The sequence below is a fragment of the Alexandromys fortis genome, unplaced genomic scaffold (assembly GCF_014885135.2).
Source record: "Alexandromys fortis isolate MF-2015 unplaced genomic scaffold, M_Fortis_MF-2015_v1.1 scaffold_73, whole genome shotgun sequence".
Taxonomy (NCBI): domain Eukaryota; kingdom Metazoa; phylum Chordata; class Mammalia; order Rodentia; family Cricetidae; genus Alexandromys; species Alexandromys fortis.
The window spans coordinates 4,657,891-4,675,699 of NW_026067959.1; the positions used below are offsets into that span (position 1 = coordinate 4,657,891).

Consider the following 17,809-nt stretch of genomic DNA (forward strand, 5'->3'; position numbering starts at 1 on the left):
TTATGTATGTTTCCTTGCATGTGTGTATGTCATGGACATGCCTGGTGATGGATTTTATAGAACTGAAGTTAGCAGACGATTGTAAGACATATAGGGTTTGGGGAACCAACCCTGGCTCATCTGTGAGTGCTCTTAACTGTGGAGCCATCTCTCTAACCCCAATTTGTAATTTAGTTTTTTTTTTTACTTTTTAAAAAGGTGTGCGTGCACACGCACATGAGTGTAGGTGCCCTCCGAGGCCAGAAGAGGGCACCAGATTCATTGGAGCTACAGGAAACCCAGCTTGGGTCCTCTGGAAGTGGATGGACTGCACGCTCTTAACCTCTGAGCCACCTTTTCAGCACTGGGTGATTTGTATTTTACCCCACTTTACAGCAGCTATTGCTCTCAGCACTTGATCAGTGCTAACTATATCCCTATATCATGTGCATTTTTTTTTACTCAAAAGCCAAAATAAGTTACTTTTCATTGACAGAAGCTGAGACCATTGGCTTTTTAATTTTTTTTTATTTTTTCACTCATCATTTATTTACAAATACACATTATAACTTTTATATACATTGCACATTTACATGGTAGAAAAGTACAAAACTATATATTTAAATGAATTTATATTTAACTTGCCATGTTTGAAAATATAAAATTGCATCAGAAAAAAGTATTATGAAAAGCAAGAAACTTGAACTGATAAAGCTTTGATGGAACTTTTAATGACACATTGGTTGAAAAAGAACTAATTGAGAAGGTACAGCCGACTACCTCAAAGGAAACAGCGAATGACAGGTTGGAAGGGTAACGATCACCTTCCTTTCGTCTCCTGACACCCCACGTCACTATGTCTTTGGATCTGCAACATCATAAAAGTACATTTCTCGATTCTTAAAGCCTCTCATCCTCTCTCACAATGTTTTCACCAGAACAAGGGCACGGAAGCAGACGTTCCTTCCGAGACGTATATCCTCTGTACCTTGTAATCTGAGGCAGAGTTACGGTGCCTTTTGGTCAGTCAAGATTCCTTGTAAACAGAACCCGAAGGATCAGGTATGTACAGAGTAGGCAGCTGAGAATCCAATAAATAAACATGACAGAAACTGACATGCAAATTTGTTAAGAGGTGGGAAAGAATCGAACAGCAGTGAAATGAAGGGAGACAGATGAGTGAGTGGGTCATTAGGAATGGACTTCAATGGTTTACAAGGGGGGGGGAACGGCTTTACTTTACAAGCAAGAGACCTCACAATAAATAACAACCGCTCTTCCTTTCACGAATAAATTTCTTCAAAAACAAGGTGTACAGTCAACCAGACATTTTATGTATAAATTATAAAACATGACACAGTATAAATAAACGTCTACGAGTCTCAACTATAGGCCTCATCCAGTAGACCACAAAATGACAATCTCTCCATGCCCAGTGAGTAACAATGTGGCCCGGGAGAGAGCTTTAGGACAAAGGTCCTTTCATGTATAGTTTTCCCCCCAAATAAATAAGCATACACTTATTTACATTATGAACAATATATTTTTTCTTATTTTCTTATCTATATTTTTTTTTCCTTTTTTCCCCCTTTCTCTTGTTGTGTTCTGTTTTGCCCAAAGGCTATGTCAACCCTGAACACTGGTGGAGCGTTTACCACTCTAGAATGGAAGAGATAGGAAAGCTGTAGTCCTGGTCTTCCTCCTCCTCCTCTTCCTCCGTATCTTCCGAGATGGCTAGATGGGGGAATACAGGGGGAGCTGTTGTTTAAACACGGATAACAACAGCGCAGAAGCAGCTCAGTGTACGTTTTCAAAGCCCTCTGATACAGCTGCATTACAGCGTTGCATTTTTTTTTACATGACTTGCAGTGTGATGCGTTTTGTTGGCATCTGCAGTTACGCAACAAAGTTTACTTAAACACACACAAACAAACCACCATAATCTATGAAGTCAAAATTGCAGAAAGTTCTGGAGAATCAATGGCTCAGGTTTTACAGGCAGATTCCTGAAATCAGATAAAAAGCGCTCTTGTGTTCTAGGTATAACTGCTTTTCTCCTTAATTCAGAGTTAGTAGCGGCGACCGCGATAAGCCGCAGCCCAGGTGTGATAATATAAAGCTGTCTTTGGAAAAAAAACCCCACAAACTTTTGAAGCAGTTAGTTTAGATTCCAGTGTTAATGAGGCAACAGCAAAGCAAAATACTAGGAGGAAAGAAGGAGCATCAAACAGCTGGAGAGTGGTTTTCAGAGGCCACCCGATGGTAGGCCATCAGGTCAATCCTAAAAACCCAGGAAACACTGCAGAGAATTGGGCTGAGGACCAACAAAATGCTGGCGATTTAGCAGCTACCTAGCTTTACCAGAAACAGGTTTACCCAGCAAGGTCTGTGTCCATTCCCCAGGGTTGCCTGGAAATGCCTTAACATGGCAGCAAGGTTAGAAATCACACTTACAGTTGCAAGATCCGGAGTGCTTCACCTCGAGCAACACACCGGAGGAGCAGGCGGCTTCTTTCATGGCGCACTCGCTGGCGTACGTGGCATTGTCACTGGCGCAGACTGGCTCATCCGACTTACTCTCAGGGCAGAGCTCATCACAGAGGGAGCAACGGCCTCGGCCAACCTTGAAATCCCACAGGCATTTTTTCCCACTGCCACACTGGATGTCTTCACAGGACTTTGCTTCTAGGATAAAATACACCTGTGATGAACAAACTGAAGGGTCCATTTCTTCCCCTTTTCCCTTTCCTCCATACCCTGCTTGGAGATGCACATATTATACATATTATCACTTACTAAAGGGGGTAATGAAGGTGCTCTATTACAATCACTCACACACACACACACACACACACACACACACACACACACACCGTTTTCTGCTTCTAGCTGGTCCATCAATGCATCAAGAAGACAATGGCGCTTGAGGAGAAATGTTTTGGTTAAACAGTTTCACCCAAGCTGAGGACTTGGATTTACTTACTAAAGAACCCCCACACAACTAGAACAGAGAACTGCATTAAATACAATATTCTCTGGAAAAGAATTTCACAATATCCTTGAGTTAAATATGCATCTGATTACTTCCTATAAGTGGGATTAAAAAAATCAGATTCCATCAATTACTGGAATCTGATAACAGGTTTTAGGAACTGTTAAGTAATTATTTTTCCCTTCCAGCAAGTCTGGCACTTTAAAAAATGTGTAAAATTGTGTGAGTTCTAAGTTTTCTAAGATAGAAAAAACTGTTTTCTGCTTCTAGCCGGTGCATCAACGCATCTAGAAGACAATGGCGCTTGAGGAGAAATGTTTTGGTTAAACAGTTTCACCCAAGCTGAGGACTTGGATTTACTCATTGAAGAGCTCCACACAACTAGAACAGATTTTTTTTCCTCTCCCGTCTCTTTTCTTTCTTCAATCCAGAATACCTACTGATACATTTTCCCTCATAGGCTAATCCAATCGATCTGCCCAGCAGACAGGTGGCCTTTCTCAGGTGGCAGGCGCTAGAGTAAGTCACTCCATCGTTCCCACACAGGTACTGCTCAGAGGAGGAGGGCTCTGGGCAAATCCGATTACAGGTCACACAGTAGGCATTATTGGTCTGATCCACCACACAGGTTGAGCTGCCCGGACAGAAAACATCCCTGCAAGTCTCTGGAGAAAAAAAAAAAAAAAAAAAAGAGGGGGACATTTCAATAGGCACCTTCTGGTCCTTAGGTCATAACATCATAACGCGAGGCATCCAGATTTTAACAGGCATTTGGGGAGCCCGGCTGTTTCCCAGAGGATCTGTGACTCCAGGCTGGCTCCTTCATTACCCTTTTGGAGTTAGAAAGGAGCCCCTTTATTTGGTACCATTATTCTGATTCCCGGGCTCTTTATGGAAGCTGTCTTGAGTCTTCAAGGGTCTATGAATGTATAAGATACTGAAGGGTGGGACCTACTTTTACATTTGCCCTGATACTGAACTTCCAGCTCCGGCTGCTCTTTACATCTGGCCTTGAGGAGTGCACATTCGTTGCGGTACGTTTTCCCGTCCAGCCCACACACTGGACCCTTCCAGGTGATGTTGGAACAGTCCGGGGCACAGACGCAGCGGGGTTTATTCTTCTTGTTCATGCGGCATTTTTTTCCAGGTCCGCAATCCACATTCTCACACGTTTCTAGAAGTTGGAAAGAGGCAGGGATTCAAACCAAGGCCAGGCAGTTGGCGGATCAGACAGGGGTGGGGTGGGGTGTGTGTGTGTGGGGGTAGAGTAGTGGTCTCAAATGCCTTGCACAATCATGCATCTGAGATGGAGGGCCCCAGGCTGTCTACTGGAAGACTGGAAGGGATGGGGGTTGGGGATCTCAGGCCACGTCCTGGATCCGAATTCTCTCAAAGACCACACTGGTTGGCCGCTTTCACTACCACACTCAGCTAAGAAGCCTGGGACCGACCTCTTCCGACCTTGTTTTGCCTACAGCGCGGGCTGGATTCCACCTAGCTAACTCCACGGGGTGTGTGGGGGGGGGGGACGTGGAGAAACCGAACAAAATTCTGCCAGTCCTCAGCCCCAGCCAAGCAGTGGGAACACTGAGGGCAAGACGCCCTCTACTGAGGGCCTGCCGCCTAGGGAAGAGGAGGCCCACCTTTACAGGGGATGCAGTTGGGGGCGCCCCCGTTGAAGATCATCCACTTAAAGAGAGTATTGTCGTTCACATCCTCCTCGGTCCACGAGGTGCTCAGACGGCCGGTACTGCAGCACTCTTCTTTGCTCAGTTCTGTCTTATACAGGACCTGGCAGCGGCCGTTCTTTGCTTGGCGGAGCCAGCAATTCCCAGCTGTGAAGAGACAGGGATCAGGAGGTGAAAGAGTGAGCAGTGGGGTAGGGGACGGAAGGCTGCTAGAGCCCGGCAAAGGGGCCTGGTGGGTCTGGGGACCAACTGATCAATGAGAGGCGGGGGGGGGGGGGAGGGAGAGAGAGGGAGAGAGAGAGAGAGAGAGAGAGAGAGAGAGAGAGAGAGAGAGAGAGAGAGAGAGAGAGAGAGATCTCCAAAGGGAGAGAGGGGAAAGACCCATCACCGAGGTGGGAGGTGGGTTAGAGCCGCTGCCGCAGCGCGCTAGCCATATCAATGTCGGTTACCAGTGACCCAGACACAACACGTGCAGCTTGCATTGACTTTTACTAGACTGTTTACTTTTATTCGTCCCATTTCATAACCTGCAGCGACTGGAAGAACAGATTAAAGAACCTGACAAAAACAGGATGCGACGGATGTTTTTACATGTTGGTTTCATGTAGGCGGTAAGAGAATTATTTGTGACAGGGGTTAAGAAAGTAGAGAGAGGAGACGTGGAAGGGAGGAAAGGGAGGGAGCGAGGGAGGGAGGGGGTAGGGAGAATGAATATGAATTTTCAGAAACAGATCAAGCCAAAGACACTTGTGAAAAAATGAAAGCAAAAAAGCAGCCGGGCCCAGCCTGGATCTGCCCTGTGCGGCCTCGAGGCGCAGCCCGCCCGACGGGCCCGTTTTGCAATCGGCCAGCCCGGAGCACGCCCGCAGCCACCACGATCTTTCGAAATCTCCGAGGGCTGCTTTCCCTGGCGCCCACGTCCGGGCACCCAGGCAGCGCCCCTATCAGAAAGGCGGGCTGCCCAGCCTAGTGTCGGGCAGACGGCTAGGGCCAGTGCCCGGGAGGGCAGCTTACAACACACAAAACCTTGCCGCTCTAACAGGCAAAGCAGCAGTGTTAGGGCGAGGGGGAGGTGTCCACCGGGTCACATATACCTACCTCATGTCTACCAAGAACTCTTTGCTAATAGTTTCCTCCCCTAACCCTTCCTATGCGTTCGGACTTTGGACAAGAAGACTTCTCATGAATCACCGAAGGGAGTCGAGCAACTGGAGCGCAAGCTGCACGATCACCACTATTTAAAAAAAAATCCTGCCCGGAGACTAATTGTAATAAAACAAATCCATTTTTAGAATTTTAGAAGCTAAACTTAAAGAAATGTGCTCTTTAATTCACGTCAGAATTTAAATCGCTCGTGGACTGCTTATCGTTCCACAGAAAGTTATCAGGATGAACGAGGCAAAGTGGAGAAAACTGCAAAGTCCTTAAACCACTTCGGGGCTAATAACTTGACGTGTCCCTTTTCTTCTCCTTTTTCGCGGGGCTTAGGGAGAGGGGTGGAAGGAGCATCCACCAACACTACCTCCCTTTAAAAATCTCAGTACCCACATTTCCAAGTTTGGGCAAAGTTTCTGAAACCACGTCCCCCAGCCACCCAAGAAAATTCGGTATCACCCATCCCCCACCCAAGTCATTTTTTTTTTTAAGTCACCAAAAGATATGGAAGGAAGATAGGTTAGATTGCTAAGAGGTCGACTGTAATCTCCAGGCGACGGATGCTTGCCCTTCTCCCGAGCCAACCAGGGGAGATAACATCTAAAGTCATTATGGCCAGAACTTGGAGCATCTAGCCCTAACTAGTGAGATTCCAGCTCCCCCACGCAGGCCCTTTCCTTTTGGAGGATAATCCGGCTCTAAACTCTGTTCTCTATCCTCAAGTGTCACTGCTTCAGTCCTTTCCCCCTTCTCCCGGAGTAGCCGAGTGGTTCCAACGTCTTCCGAGAGCAGCGTCGGTCAGAACAGACCAAGTCGAGACGACGGAAAAGTAGAACCCCCTGCCCCAGCCGAGCCTCCGGGCGCATCCCCCCTCCACTCACCCTGGGCGCTGCGGTCCTCCATGAACTGGCAGAGTAGCAGCAGCAGGAGGCAGAGCCCGCCGGGCTGGTGCCTGGCGCAGACCATCCTGGGGCAGGCGCAGGGCGAGGAGCGCGGCGGCGGGTGGCTTGGGCGAGCGGCGCGCGTCGCAGAGGCGAGCGGCGGAGGGCGCAGCGATCCTGGCGCAGCCCCGCGCTCGCCACCGGCCGCCCGCGCGATTCAATGGACGTCAGAAGCCGGGCGCAGCCGCGCTTTAAATCTAGACGGGGGTCTTAAGGTTTGAGGTGGGCGGTCTCCCAGTGTGTGGGGCTGTGGGAGGGCGGCTGCGACCGAGGGTGTGCCGACTCTTTGGGGGTGGGGAGCTTTTAAAAGTTCAGTGTGAATCAGGTGACATTTCCCACCTTCTGGAAACCCTTCCCAATTATCTGTCGGAGGTGCCCGAAATCAAAGAGGCAGGAGGGGAATCGCCGAGTTCTTATTTGCGTAGAAGCGGGAGGGGTAGGGACGGGGAGGGGGGGCTGGGGGCGACGCTTCGGGGGTGGAGAACACCCACCAGTCCTGCACGCCGCCGCTCAGAGCCGGCGCGCCCGGGGTGGCGTGCGAGTGTGTGTGTGCGCGCGTGTGTGCGTGTGCGCGTGTGAGTGAGGAGGGCGCTGGAGGAGGCGCCCAGCGGAGCTAGGGGGGACCCCGGGAGTTGGTCCCCGGCACCTTTGCTCCAGGGCTCCAGAGAGACTTCTTCAAAGGCCGCAGGATCCCGGAGCTTCTGAAATGCCCCGGGGGACAGTTTCAGGATCCTCCCCGTGGAGCCTTGGCGCGGGGTCCCGGCGACGTTTTGTGTCCCGGGGTCTCTTGCGTGTCTTACTTTGCGGCCACCGTGCCCGCTCCTCCCCCGCCTCCAAGTCCCCCCAGTTTGGAGTGGTTGCTAAGGACCCCGACCCCCCGACACCTTCCACCCAGGAGGAGCGCTGCGGAGACGCGGCCCTGGCTCTCCACAAGTCAGAGGCAAACAAAAATGTTTAACACCTCGGAGCCGGCCGCCCCCCGGCAGTCTCGCCCTCTCCCTTTCTTTTCTCCCCTTTCACTTCGCCGCGTCTGGAGTCGCAGCCCCGAGCGGGGGCGCCGACGTAGGCGGTCTGCCCCCCTCCTCCCCCCGCTCTGAGACGCCCCAGCTTCTGTCCCGTGTCTCTCTCTCTCTCTCTCTCTCTCTCTCTCTCTCTCTCTCTCTCTCTCTCTCTCTCTCTCTCTCTCTCTCTCTCTCTCATATTAAAAAAAAAAAAAACGATTGCACCATGATAATGAACTTCTGCAGCTTCAGTTTATTGAGTGCAATGCCTGGCATTCTTCGCCGAAAGTTGGCGGGTCTTCTCATTTATAACATTTTCTGGCACGGCTGAATGAAACTGAGGAGGCGATATTTCCTTTTATATAAAACGATTACTTCACGGAAAATGCTATATTGTTTATTTCAAAGCTGCCTTTTTAATTCCTATTCTTTTCGCTTCTGAAGCCCGAAGGACAACAAACAGGCGAACTATGCAGACAAAAATTCTTGGACATTTCCAGATCATTGGGATTTGTTCTACGGATTTCAAATTCGCCCTTCTTCTCTACCCCCGCCCTACACTCCCCCCCCCCTCCGACCCTCCTCAGGTCCTCCTCTCATCCTCCCACCCCCATCTTCCATCACCCTCCTCCCACCCCCTCCACAACTGCAAATAACTCAGTGATAACAGATTTTTTTCCACCAACTGCAGGAGATAGTGCTAATCTTTTAATAAAAGATCCCATTACAATGGGATCTGTCTGGACAGACTATAATAGATCCCGAAATACAGCCGTGCTAATATTAGAAGACAGTTGTTTGGGTGCCTCTCAGACGGGCCCAAGCCCCCCTTTGAAAGTGGGCATGAATCACAAAGCCCCGCGGCCGCCGCACCTGCACCGCGCGCATTCGGTGCAGCAGGCTGGTAAAAACGAGTGACCTCGCCGCCGCTTTTCGCTTTATAATTACAGTCATGAGAGGGGAGGGGAGTGGGTGGCCCGAGCTTTTTGCTCACTTTAGACGGCTCTGGGGCTTCACATTCTTCTTAATCTTTCCAGATTCATTTTGTCTGTTTCTATCTGTCTGCCTGTTTGTCTGTCTCTTTCCTCTTCTGGCCGTTTCTCCCTCCTCCCACTTCCCTCTTCTCTCTTTCCCAGCCCTTCCCGGCTTCTGTCTCCCCTCCCTCTCCCCGGACTCTGCCCATACTCTCCCTCCCCTTTCCTCGCCTCCTTTTCTCTTTCCTCCAACGCATTAATGTGGAGTTGTTTAGTGCCCTCTAATGGTAGGCGACATTAACAATTAATAGCAAACTGTCCCCCTTGCAGAAGCCGCCACTTAATGGCAGAATTTCAAAGTTGAATTATTCCTTCTTTTCTCAAAGATGCTTATAATGTGATGCGCTAGACGGAAAGTTTGTCCCCCCCTCAAATGCCCCCACCCCTATTCCAGAGAAATCCTATCTAAAGGAAAACTAACAATTACTGTAACTTGTCCCCTCTCCATCCCATACATTTTTTTTTTTCTGCCAGCAAAAGACCTAGTTTCTGTTTTAGCTAGACTTTTATCAAAGTGTATATCTGGAGTTGGAAAATAAGTTACGCAATCTAAATGCAGAGATCTTAGGTGGTAGAGGACTGAATCTTATGGCTACCAATGGGCACTAAAAATGTCTTTAATATTGAAACATAATTACAGACTTTTATATTTGTTTCCAGTTTAAACACATCTTTTGGTCTTGAGTCATCAGCCAACCTTGTATGTTGAGGGGACTTTCTCAAACTTTCCAATATTGGGACCTTGTAAGATGTTCAAATTATACTTCTGCCCACTTGTAGATGATTTTATAAAAAGATTATTTTTTTAAAATAATTTTACCTATACACCTGTGAGTGCGGATTCCAAGGAGTCCAGAAGATGGATCATAATGGGTGCTGGGCACTGAACCGAGGTAATCTCTGAGAGCTGTGTAAGCACTGAACCTTCTTAACCCCTGAGTCATCTCTTTGGAGTCCTAGATGAGGTCAGTTTGCCTAGATGAATACAGGACTGCTGTGTAACAGTGAGGATGGAAACATTCTATCCCAAAGGAAGCTCCTTATGCTTAAGGCAACCAACTCAAAAAAGCTTCAGGAAGTCCCTGAAACTGACCAGATTTACTAGGCTCCTCCCTGCCGGAACTACAAAGAAGAATGAAGAATGACTCTGAGATTAAAGCAACTGCCTGGGAGATGCAGAATTTTGCAGAGCTGCCTAGAAGAGGTTTAGACCATAGTCACTTGGAAAGGACACTCTCTACCCTGTCAGTGTGCTCCAGGTTTCCCAGTTTCTGTGAATTTTTGTGAATGGGCAATGGTGATGCATCTGTCTTTGAATCATTTATGCTCCTCACCCATACTCCTCTAAGTAACCCCAATAAAACTCATTGATTTACCAGGTTGGACATGGGTGCTATCTCTCCTTTGTTCTGTTATGGGATCCCTAACTGGAGTGAGTAGAGATGTGTGTGGCATCTCCCCATGGAAAGTTTTGTCACACAACAAGGACCACATTTTAATTCAGTTTATTTCCTCTGCTGTTTTTGGAAATATTGCTTTAAGGATTATAATTCCCCCTATAAAATATTAATCAGTGAAAACACTGATAAACCTTGCATGCACTTATTAGAATTAACCATTCATTTATGTAAACACACAATCTGATATAAAAGGATCATACAAGTATCGAGGAATGTTACCTTTTTGGAGGGTGATATTGTTTATCAAGCTAAATGGAAATTAGAAAACAAACCATATGAGGGAGTTAAAAACATATTTATCTGGATAAAAGTATTTGGTTTAGCCACAAAAATTAAGCAAACACACACACACATATAAATATAAATGTGTGTGCCATAAAACTACTTAAATTAATTTAATCAAAGACATACCCACATTTCAAATTGAACGGGAAAAGGTAAGTTTTCTTTGTTTGCCTTTTTAGACAGGGCCTCACGTAATCTAGGTTGGCCTCAAACTTGCTATGTAGCTGAGCATAACCTTGAACTCCTGTCTCCACCTTCTCAGTGCTAGGATGACAGGTGTGTACCACCACTCCTGTTTATCTTTTTCTTCTTGTTCTATTGAATACTCCGGTCACCCACTTTCCTAACTGGGCTGCACTGATGAGTCATTTTGGCATCGTGTAATTGTCTGGCCTCAGCCAATACAGATACAGTAGCTCTCCTTGTCAAAAAACGCCACCACTCCATAGGTTTCCCTTGTGGCCAGAAGACCTAATCCAAGATTACTTCTAGCCCCAGAGAGGGTGGCCCTGCAGGTCAGGGTTGAGGTCACTGGCAAACACACTGTGGAAAACACAAGCTCCCATTGCTTTTGGTCTTGCGCATAAGCAGCTCCAGTGTTTGCATAGCGGTACAAACCCATCCTGTTTTTCAGCTGCACCTTGGATAGTATTGATCTGTTTGGGAGAATGTCTGCACCGAATTTGCCCAGGTTGGTCACCAGGACTCTTGTTATTCCCGGTTGTTTTCTGGCCAGATCTGAGGAGATGAGTCCCTTGTTCTGTCCGGGCTTTACTGTGGGCATCCCCAAGAGATCCATCCAGTTTTTGTGGTGTGATGGGCACCACACACCTGTTCAGTGACGTCACAGAGAACAGCTGCAGCTTCTTTACTGTTTTGTCTTTTATAGATGTTAAATATTGGCTTGGTTGATATCTAAATGTCAAAGGCACGTTTAAAAATTTTTTTTTTTAAAAAAGCCATCTCTCAGTTTTGTTGTACACCTTCATGTTGTTTTTGACTTATTTTTTTTCCTTTCTGCTTTGCCAAAAGTAAATGTAAATGATGAGAAATCCAATGGGACCACTCTGTGACTGAATTTCTGGGCAGCACACAAAAAAGACTACTGTTCTCTGACTGTTTTTCCAGCTTCAAAAGCTATCTTCCTCCTGAAGTTTATAAATTGAAAATATTAGTGTTTAACAAATGATTTAAGCCAGCTCCTAAGACAGCTGTTAAACTCATAGCGGAATGACCTGCTTTAATTTCAGTCCCTAAAAAACAACATAGAAGGAGGGAGATGAGATTGCATCTAGAGAATTTGGAAGCCATAACCTGGCAGATTTACTTTTGTGTTTTAAAAGTCAAACTTTTTTTTTTTTAATCAGATTTTGTCCTTCTAAGTATAAAAACAGTTGGTGCATCGGCAGTTTTTGAAACGGTACAGTTTCGTAGACTAGAATGAATATTTGAGTGGGTAGGGTAGAGCAGTAGTTCTACATTGGCTGAATTATTGTAATCCTAATAGGTTAAGAAATGTGGTCCCAGCCTGGCAGTATTTATACAGAATAGGCAAACCCCAAAGTGATCAGGTTTAAAAAATTATCATTAAATATGTCTTTAAATATAGCGCTAAGGTAATGATTAATTGGTTGTTTTATATCGTCCCAATCAACCACAGTCCACTCTTTCTTTTGGGGAATACTTTTTCTTTCTGTGTAATATTTGTATAGCTTTGTTTTCCCCTTCAATTTTAAAACTGTTTTGAGTTTTGAGAAAGCAGCTAAGATACGGGACACATAGGCACTTAAACTAGTCGCCATCAACATGTTCCGTTCAACATAATTAAGTCATCAAGGCAAACCATTCAAATTGTGCCCCAGGATAGAACTATTGTGTGGGATTAATAGAAAGTTCTAAGTGTTTCAGGTCGCTTTGATAATACAAAGGACTCATATATTTAGGTGTGACTGAACATGCCAGTGTGTGAACTATAGTACTTTCTGTCCTAATGCCACTTACACATTCTACATCATGGAAAGCACAGAGGACAAACCTGTACTTGCTGGTCCCTTTCCCCACCTTAGGTTCAAAACAATGCAGTCGCCAAAGAAAGAGCCTCCTTCTTGGATTATTCATGGGCTAAAAGTGACTTAATTTATTATAGTTATGTTACTATATTTTAATTTCTGATATCTCACTTTGGTTTTCCATCAAGTAGCAGGCAACGGACTGCATACTGAAATAATTAGCTCTTTTCTAAGGGTTTAGCTATTCAGTATTGGAATTAGTAGTTGATGCCATTGTTACTTGGTCACCTGTCATGTTGTCACCTCCATTAAAAATATTGGCATGAATCTTATCTTTGATCTGAGGAATACTTTATTCAAGAAGGAAGTATCGTTTAGAATAGAGTCAGAGTTGATTTGTAGGTAGGTAGACTAACTCTGGACATCTATTGTGTTATGTAACATATTCCGGAACTTAACTCCTAAAGTGATACTGAGAGGTAAGGCACTTGGGAGGTGAGGCCATGAGGGCTATGCTCTTATGGGTGGTACTACAGTTTTTATCAAGGTGCTTAAGGGAAGGAGTTTGTCCCTCGTCCTGAAAGCAGGGAGGAGCCTTCTCTGATACTGAATTTGCTGGTGCCTTGATCTTAGAATCCAAAACACTTCAGAACAGCGATCAACACATTCTTATTGCTGATAAATGACCTAAGATAAAGTGTTTGGTTATAGTGGCAGAATAGACAGTCAACCTTCCGTAGAGGGAAATTTTGTTTTGCATCGCTTTTGCATTTTGTTAAACAAATAAAAAGGGTCACATGGCCTCATCAGGGAGCTCTATATCTGGTCTGTGATCTGTTCTATTGATCTATTTGTTGATCCTAAGCCGGTGTCAAACTGTTGTGATTACCAGCTTTAGGAGAAGCAATGAAATCAGAGAATGTAATGTCTACTGCTTTGTTCTTTCTTTTCAAGATCACTAGGTAATCTAGTTGTTTTTATAGACAATTCGTAGACTCTGTTTGCTTATTTCTACAAAATCTTGATGGGGTTATGACTGTGATAGGTTAATTGTGGAGAGTTAGCCTGTTCACAGTAACACATCTTTAAAAACTATGAACATAGTATATCTTTTCTTTGCATTAAAGCCGCTTCTCTCAACTATGGTGTAGGGAACCCACATTGTGTTTTGTTTTTCAATGGAAAGCATATGCCGAGATAGGATGCTTTTTTGTTCAATATTTACTTCTGCATCCCAGAGGAACTGAGTGAGTTTTAAACATTTCCTTGTGCAGGCTGACCCCTTGTCTTCATCCTTCCAAAGGATGATTATCTGTGGCTGTCACAGAGAATGTATTGAACACACTTTCCAGAAGAGCTATGCTAACTCGTCCAAATCTCTTACATGTACTCGCTGGTGTTTCTTTTATACCATAGTCACTCTTTTCAAGAGACAAAAAAAAAAAAAAACCCTTTCACCAGGGGATTTACACTCAGTGAGTGTTAAGCAAGATCCCTTCTTGGCTAGTGGTTTGTTGAATATTATCATTTTTTTTTATGTAAGTCGATTCCTATGCAGAACGATCCATCATTATGCTTTTGAGAGGTGGAAACATGCAGTTTCCATTATGCTAACATTTGGGTGGCAGTTACTGTCTGCCTTCATTCTTTATTGGTGAGTTATGACATCTTTTCCGTTGTGGTTGCTCCCCCTGATTCATTGATCCTCCCTGGACTCTCCCTTCCCTTGTATTTCATTTTTCATCCATCAAAAGGGCAAGGACTGAATATACCTTATACTTTTTGGAGCATGTATTGGTTTATTTTTTTCATGTAAATGTCACATTGAAAAAGTAAAGAATACTTTGTATTGTTTATTCAACAGAACTATTAAATATTTAACAATGGCTTGAGGTCAAATGGTGATGACACAACATGTGGAAATACAGGCTGATGATGCATTAAGTGTTGAAATAAATTATTTCAACACATGGTGAGCTTTGCTAGTTTTTGAACTAGAATGGGAATATATATATATGTATATATATATACATATGTGTTTATATAAAAAACTGGTGGATGAATGAATGAGTGAGAGGCAGTATTGGTCAATATGCACTAAATCCCATAGTCACCGGTGTAGCAATATAAAAGAGTATACATTAGAAGAATGTTTATTTGGTTTTCCAATACATGAGCTAAGTAATTCTTTTCAACTTGTCTCGGTGCAATTTCCTTGCAAATAGGGTATGAAAATCATCAACAGGAAGCATGTGCTAATGGCTCACACGCTGGACAGATGGAAACACAGAGTAGAAGAACCATTTAGTTGAGATCATTTTGGCCTCGAGACTTCTAATCTTTGCTTTAACAGAAAACATTGTTTTGGCCAGCCAGATGACACAACCATCACACTGTCAACATTTCCATTTTTGCCAAGGCACCAGATTTCCCGAAGAAACTGTTAGGCAGTGATTCTTAACTTTTTTTTTTTCATGTTTGTGGTCCCTTTGAACAGCTTTGCAATATATGGACCATCTTCTCAGAAGAGCACAGAAAATAGTACACTTACACACTTAAATGGAAACGTTGCATTTGTTCTGAAAGAGTTATAGACACAGAAATCCATGCATGGATAGCGTATGGTTTCATGGATCCTGGATGGAGACCCAGGTTTTGACAGAGCGAGCCTCTAGCACAGGCTGATTATCCTGCCAGTACAGTTTAATTGTCAACTTGCCTTCCAAGAACCCTTCAGATTTTAGAAGTTAGAACGTTCTTCCTAGTGCATAACTTCATATATTATGTAGTCTTACAAAATTTGTGGTTGCTACCATCACAGCTTGAGCGTCTTGAGTAAAGCTCTCCCCATTTCCCAATCCCCCTCCATACACCAATTAGTTATTTTGATCTTTAATAATAATTATCTTGTATTGAGTACATCTTGCATGCCAGAAAACATGGACTATGCCATCACTATTTTCCTTAACTGTTTCTTGCAGCACATGTATATATATTATCATCACCATTTTTGAGGTTGTTCCAGAAAACGTATAACAAAGCTGAGGTAATTTTAGGAAGCATTCCAGTTTTCATTTTATTTATTATTGTGAGTGCACATGCTACTACAGCGTATGTGTAGAGGTCAGAGGTTAACTCGCAGGAATCAGTTTCTCCTCTCACCACATTGATGCCAAGGATTGAACTCAAGCTTAACATTAGGCTTGAGGCCAAGCTGTCTTGCCTGCTGAGTCACCAAACTGACTTTACTCTAGCTTTTAAATCAATTAATCAATAACCCCCTACATAAACTAACACTTTTATATTGAGAAGCCCTTTCCTTTTAAAATGGATTTTAATTTGGTTTGCTAGGGTAAATAAACAGGTCTATAGTTACTAGTATATTCTTTAAAAAAAAGTAAGATAATATTTATAATTTTTTCTATCTTTGCAGTTGAGATACATTGTGAGGAAAGAGAAAGAAGGGAAACTTAGTTGGGGCCTTAATAGTATAAAAGAGAAGTAAGTACAGTGAATAGCGGTGAAGATGGAGGAGCCCTCTTTAAGTGACATTTAAAAGTTATGTGTGTAAAGGGCTGTCAGTTATGAGAAGTGTCTAATGGTGGTGTGTTTGGATGAGATGATAGAAGATTTATGAAGCCTAGGAGGTAAGAGAGGACTCATTCAAAGAACCCCAAGAAGTATTAATGACCAACATGCTGAGTTTGAGAAACATAGAACCTGGGTAAACGGAGAAGCTCATGGTCCACATTGTATAAGCTCTTGCAAACATGACAGATGCTTTGGGTTTTCCAGAGGAGATCCTGTGAGAATGGAAGTGGTGATGTCACATTGCATTTGAAATGCCCTTCGCACCTGATCTGTGGAGGTGGGATGCAGAGGTACTGGGTACCGATGAAAAGGGCTGCCTTCAAGAGCCCATGAAGAGGTAGAATCAGCAGGTTCTTTTGGGTTGAGGACAGAGGAAAAAGAGGCGACTTGGCTTGTTGTTGTGTTTCCAGCATGACGGAGAGAGTAGGTGGCAGCGTCATTTCCTAATATAAGCAACAATGGGAGAGGGGGCAGTTTCTGTTTAGGATTTGGATTTAAGGAGCTTTCCGAGGGTAAACATTTTTTAATACCCTAAATTGCAAGTCCAGTATAGGTACCAAAGCTTAGGTTTGCTTTATGATTTTGGAAACAGCCCATTGCACCGAGATACAACCAATTACCATTAAAGTCACGAAGCAGTTTGACGTGAATTAGCCAACAAACGAATGAGAATGTTTCAGAACCCAACACCGGGGAAAATGCACTCTCCCTTTGTATTTCGGAAGCACCAACATTAAGGGAAAGTAACAACTTGAGATCCACAACTTACTTATTAACGGAACGAAAGAAGCCTGAACACTTTCTCAGGTTGTCAGACTGTTTGGAACCTGTTGTGTTATGTAGATTAATCTCAGTCTCTTGAGGCCACCTAAAATCTAATACCTGGAGAGGGATTAAGGTCAGTAGAATTGATAGATATATTCCCAGAGGTCTCTGACGTGCAACCACACACCGAACAGTATTATTTGGTGTAAGATTTATTGAATATGATTGAATGACAGTTGATAGGAAAGTCACCGGGGGAATGATTGATGGGTAAATGTTGTGTGATAAAACTTTTCTTGGGAAACACAACACACATGTCCACTCACCCCAGATAGGGAGCCCACCACAGACCAAAGGAAGATATCACCAAAGTCCAGCTTGGTGAACTTATGAAGTTTCATTGGGGTTACTAACAGGACTATGGGTGAGGGGTTACTTACTGGAGGAGAAATGACTCAGAGACAGCTGCATCACCAAGGCCCACCCCAGCATGGGTGCTCACAAAGGTGGAAACCTGGAGCACACTGTCCAGCCTTCAGGCAGCTCAAGAGGGTGGAGAGCGTCCCTTTCAGGTGTTTCAGCTGGTCTAAACCTTCCTGGCAGCTCAGCTGGTTTCGGTTTCTTCCAGGCAGCTGGGCTGATCTCTTGTCTTCTTTGCAGCTTGTCTCCTCTGAGAATCTTCATTGCCGATCAGTTTCCCAAGGTCTGAGAGGGGCTCTCAGCTCTTATTGCTTACTTTGTCAAGGAGGGGGCCTTTTAATTTTTTTCTGCTAAAAATATATATATATATATATCACTGTATGGGTTTATTATGTGAGTGCTTTAGCTGCATGTATGACTTTGTGCCAGAAGAGGGCACTAGATCTCATTACAGACGGTTGTGAGTCACCATGTGGTTGCTGGGAACTG

The 17,809-nt window shown here is 44.5% G+C and overlaps 1 protein-coding gene across 3 annotated transcripts; it reads right to left on the minus strand.

Annotated features, from left to right (window-relative positions):
• Positions 1–487: 487 nt before the first annotated feature.
• Fst (follistatin) lies at positions 488–7,142 on the minus strand. Of its 3 annotated transcripts, none has more exons than XM_050152816.1 (6): positions 6,696–7,142; positions 4,615–4,806; positions 3,927–4,145; positions 3,412–3,636; positions 2,434–2,661; positions 488–1,713 (listed from the first exon to the last, which is right to left on the minus strand). In XM_050152816.1, exons 1-6 carry the CDS (start codon positions 6,778–6,780, stop codon positions 1,631–1,633), a joined length of 1,032 nt encoding a protein of 343 aa, XP_050008773.1. In that variant the 5' UTR covers positions 6,781–7,142; the 3' UTR covers positions 488–1,630. The 3 variants fall into 3 exon arrangements, with proteins under 3 accessions (XP_050008773.1, XP_050008772.1, XP_050008774.1); XM_050152815.1 differs by having other exon boundaries at positions 2,434–2,664; positions 6,696–7,136; XM_050152817.1 differs by lacking the exon at positions 488–1,713 and adding an exon at positions 1,720–1,985 and having other exon boundaries at positions 2,434–2,664; positions 6,696–7,139.
• Positions 7,143–17,809: the final 10,667 nt, after the last annotated feature.

Bases quoted from the DNA above. Each gene is read 5' to 3' on its own strand.
- Fst (XM_050152815.1), bottom strand. From the start codon at position 6,780: ATGGTCTGCGCCAGGCACCAGCCCGGCGGGCTCTGCCTCCTGCTGCTG. The intron at 2,665-3,411 runs GTAGGTATTCTG...ATTTTATCCTAG, and splicing joins CTATGAGGGAAAATGTATCA to AAGCAAAGTCCTGTGAAGAC. The intron at 1,714-2,433 runs GTAAGTGTGATT...TCCCCCATCTAG, and splicing joins GCACTCCGGATCTTGCAACT to CCATCTCGGAAGATACGGAG.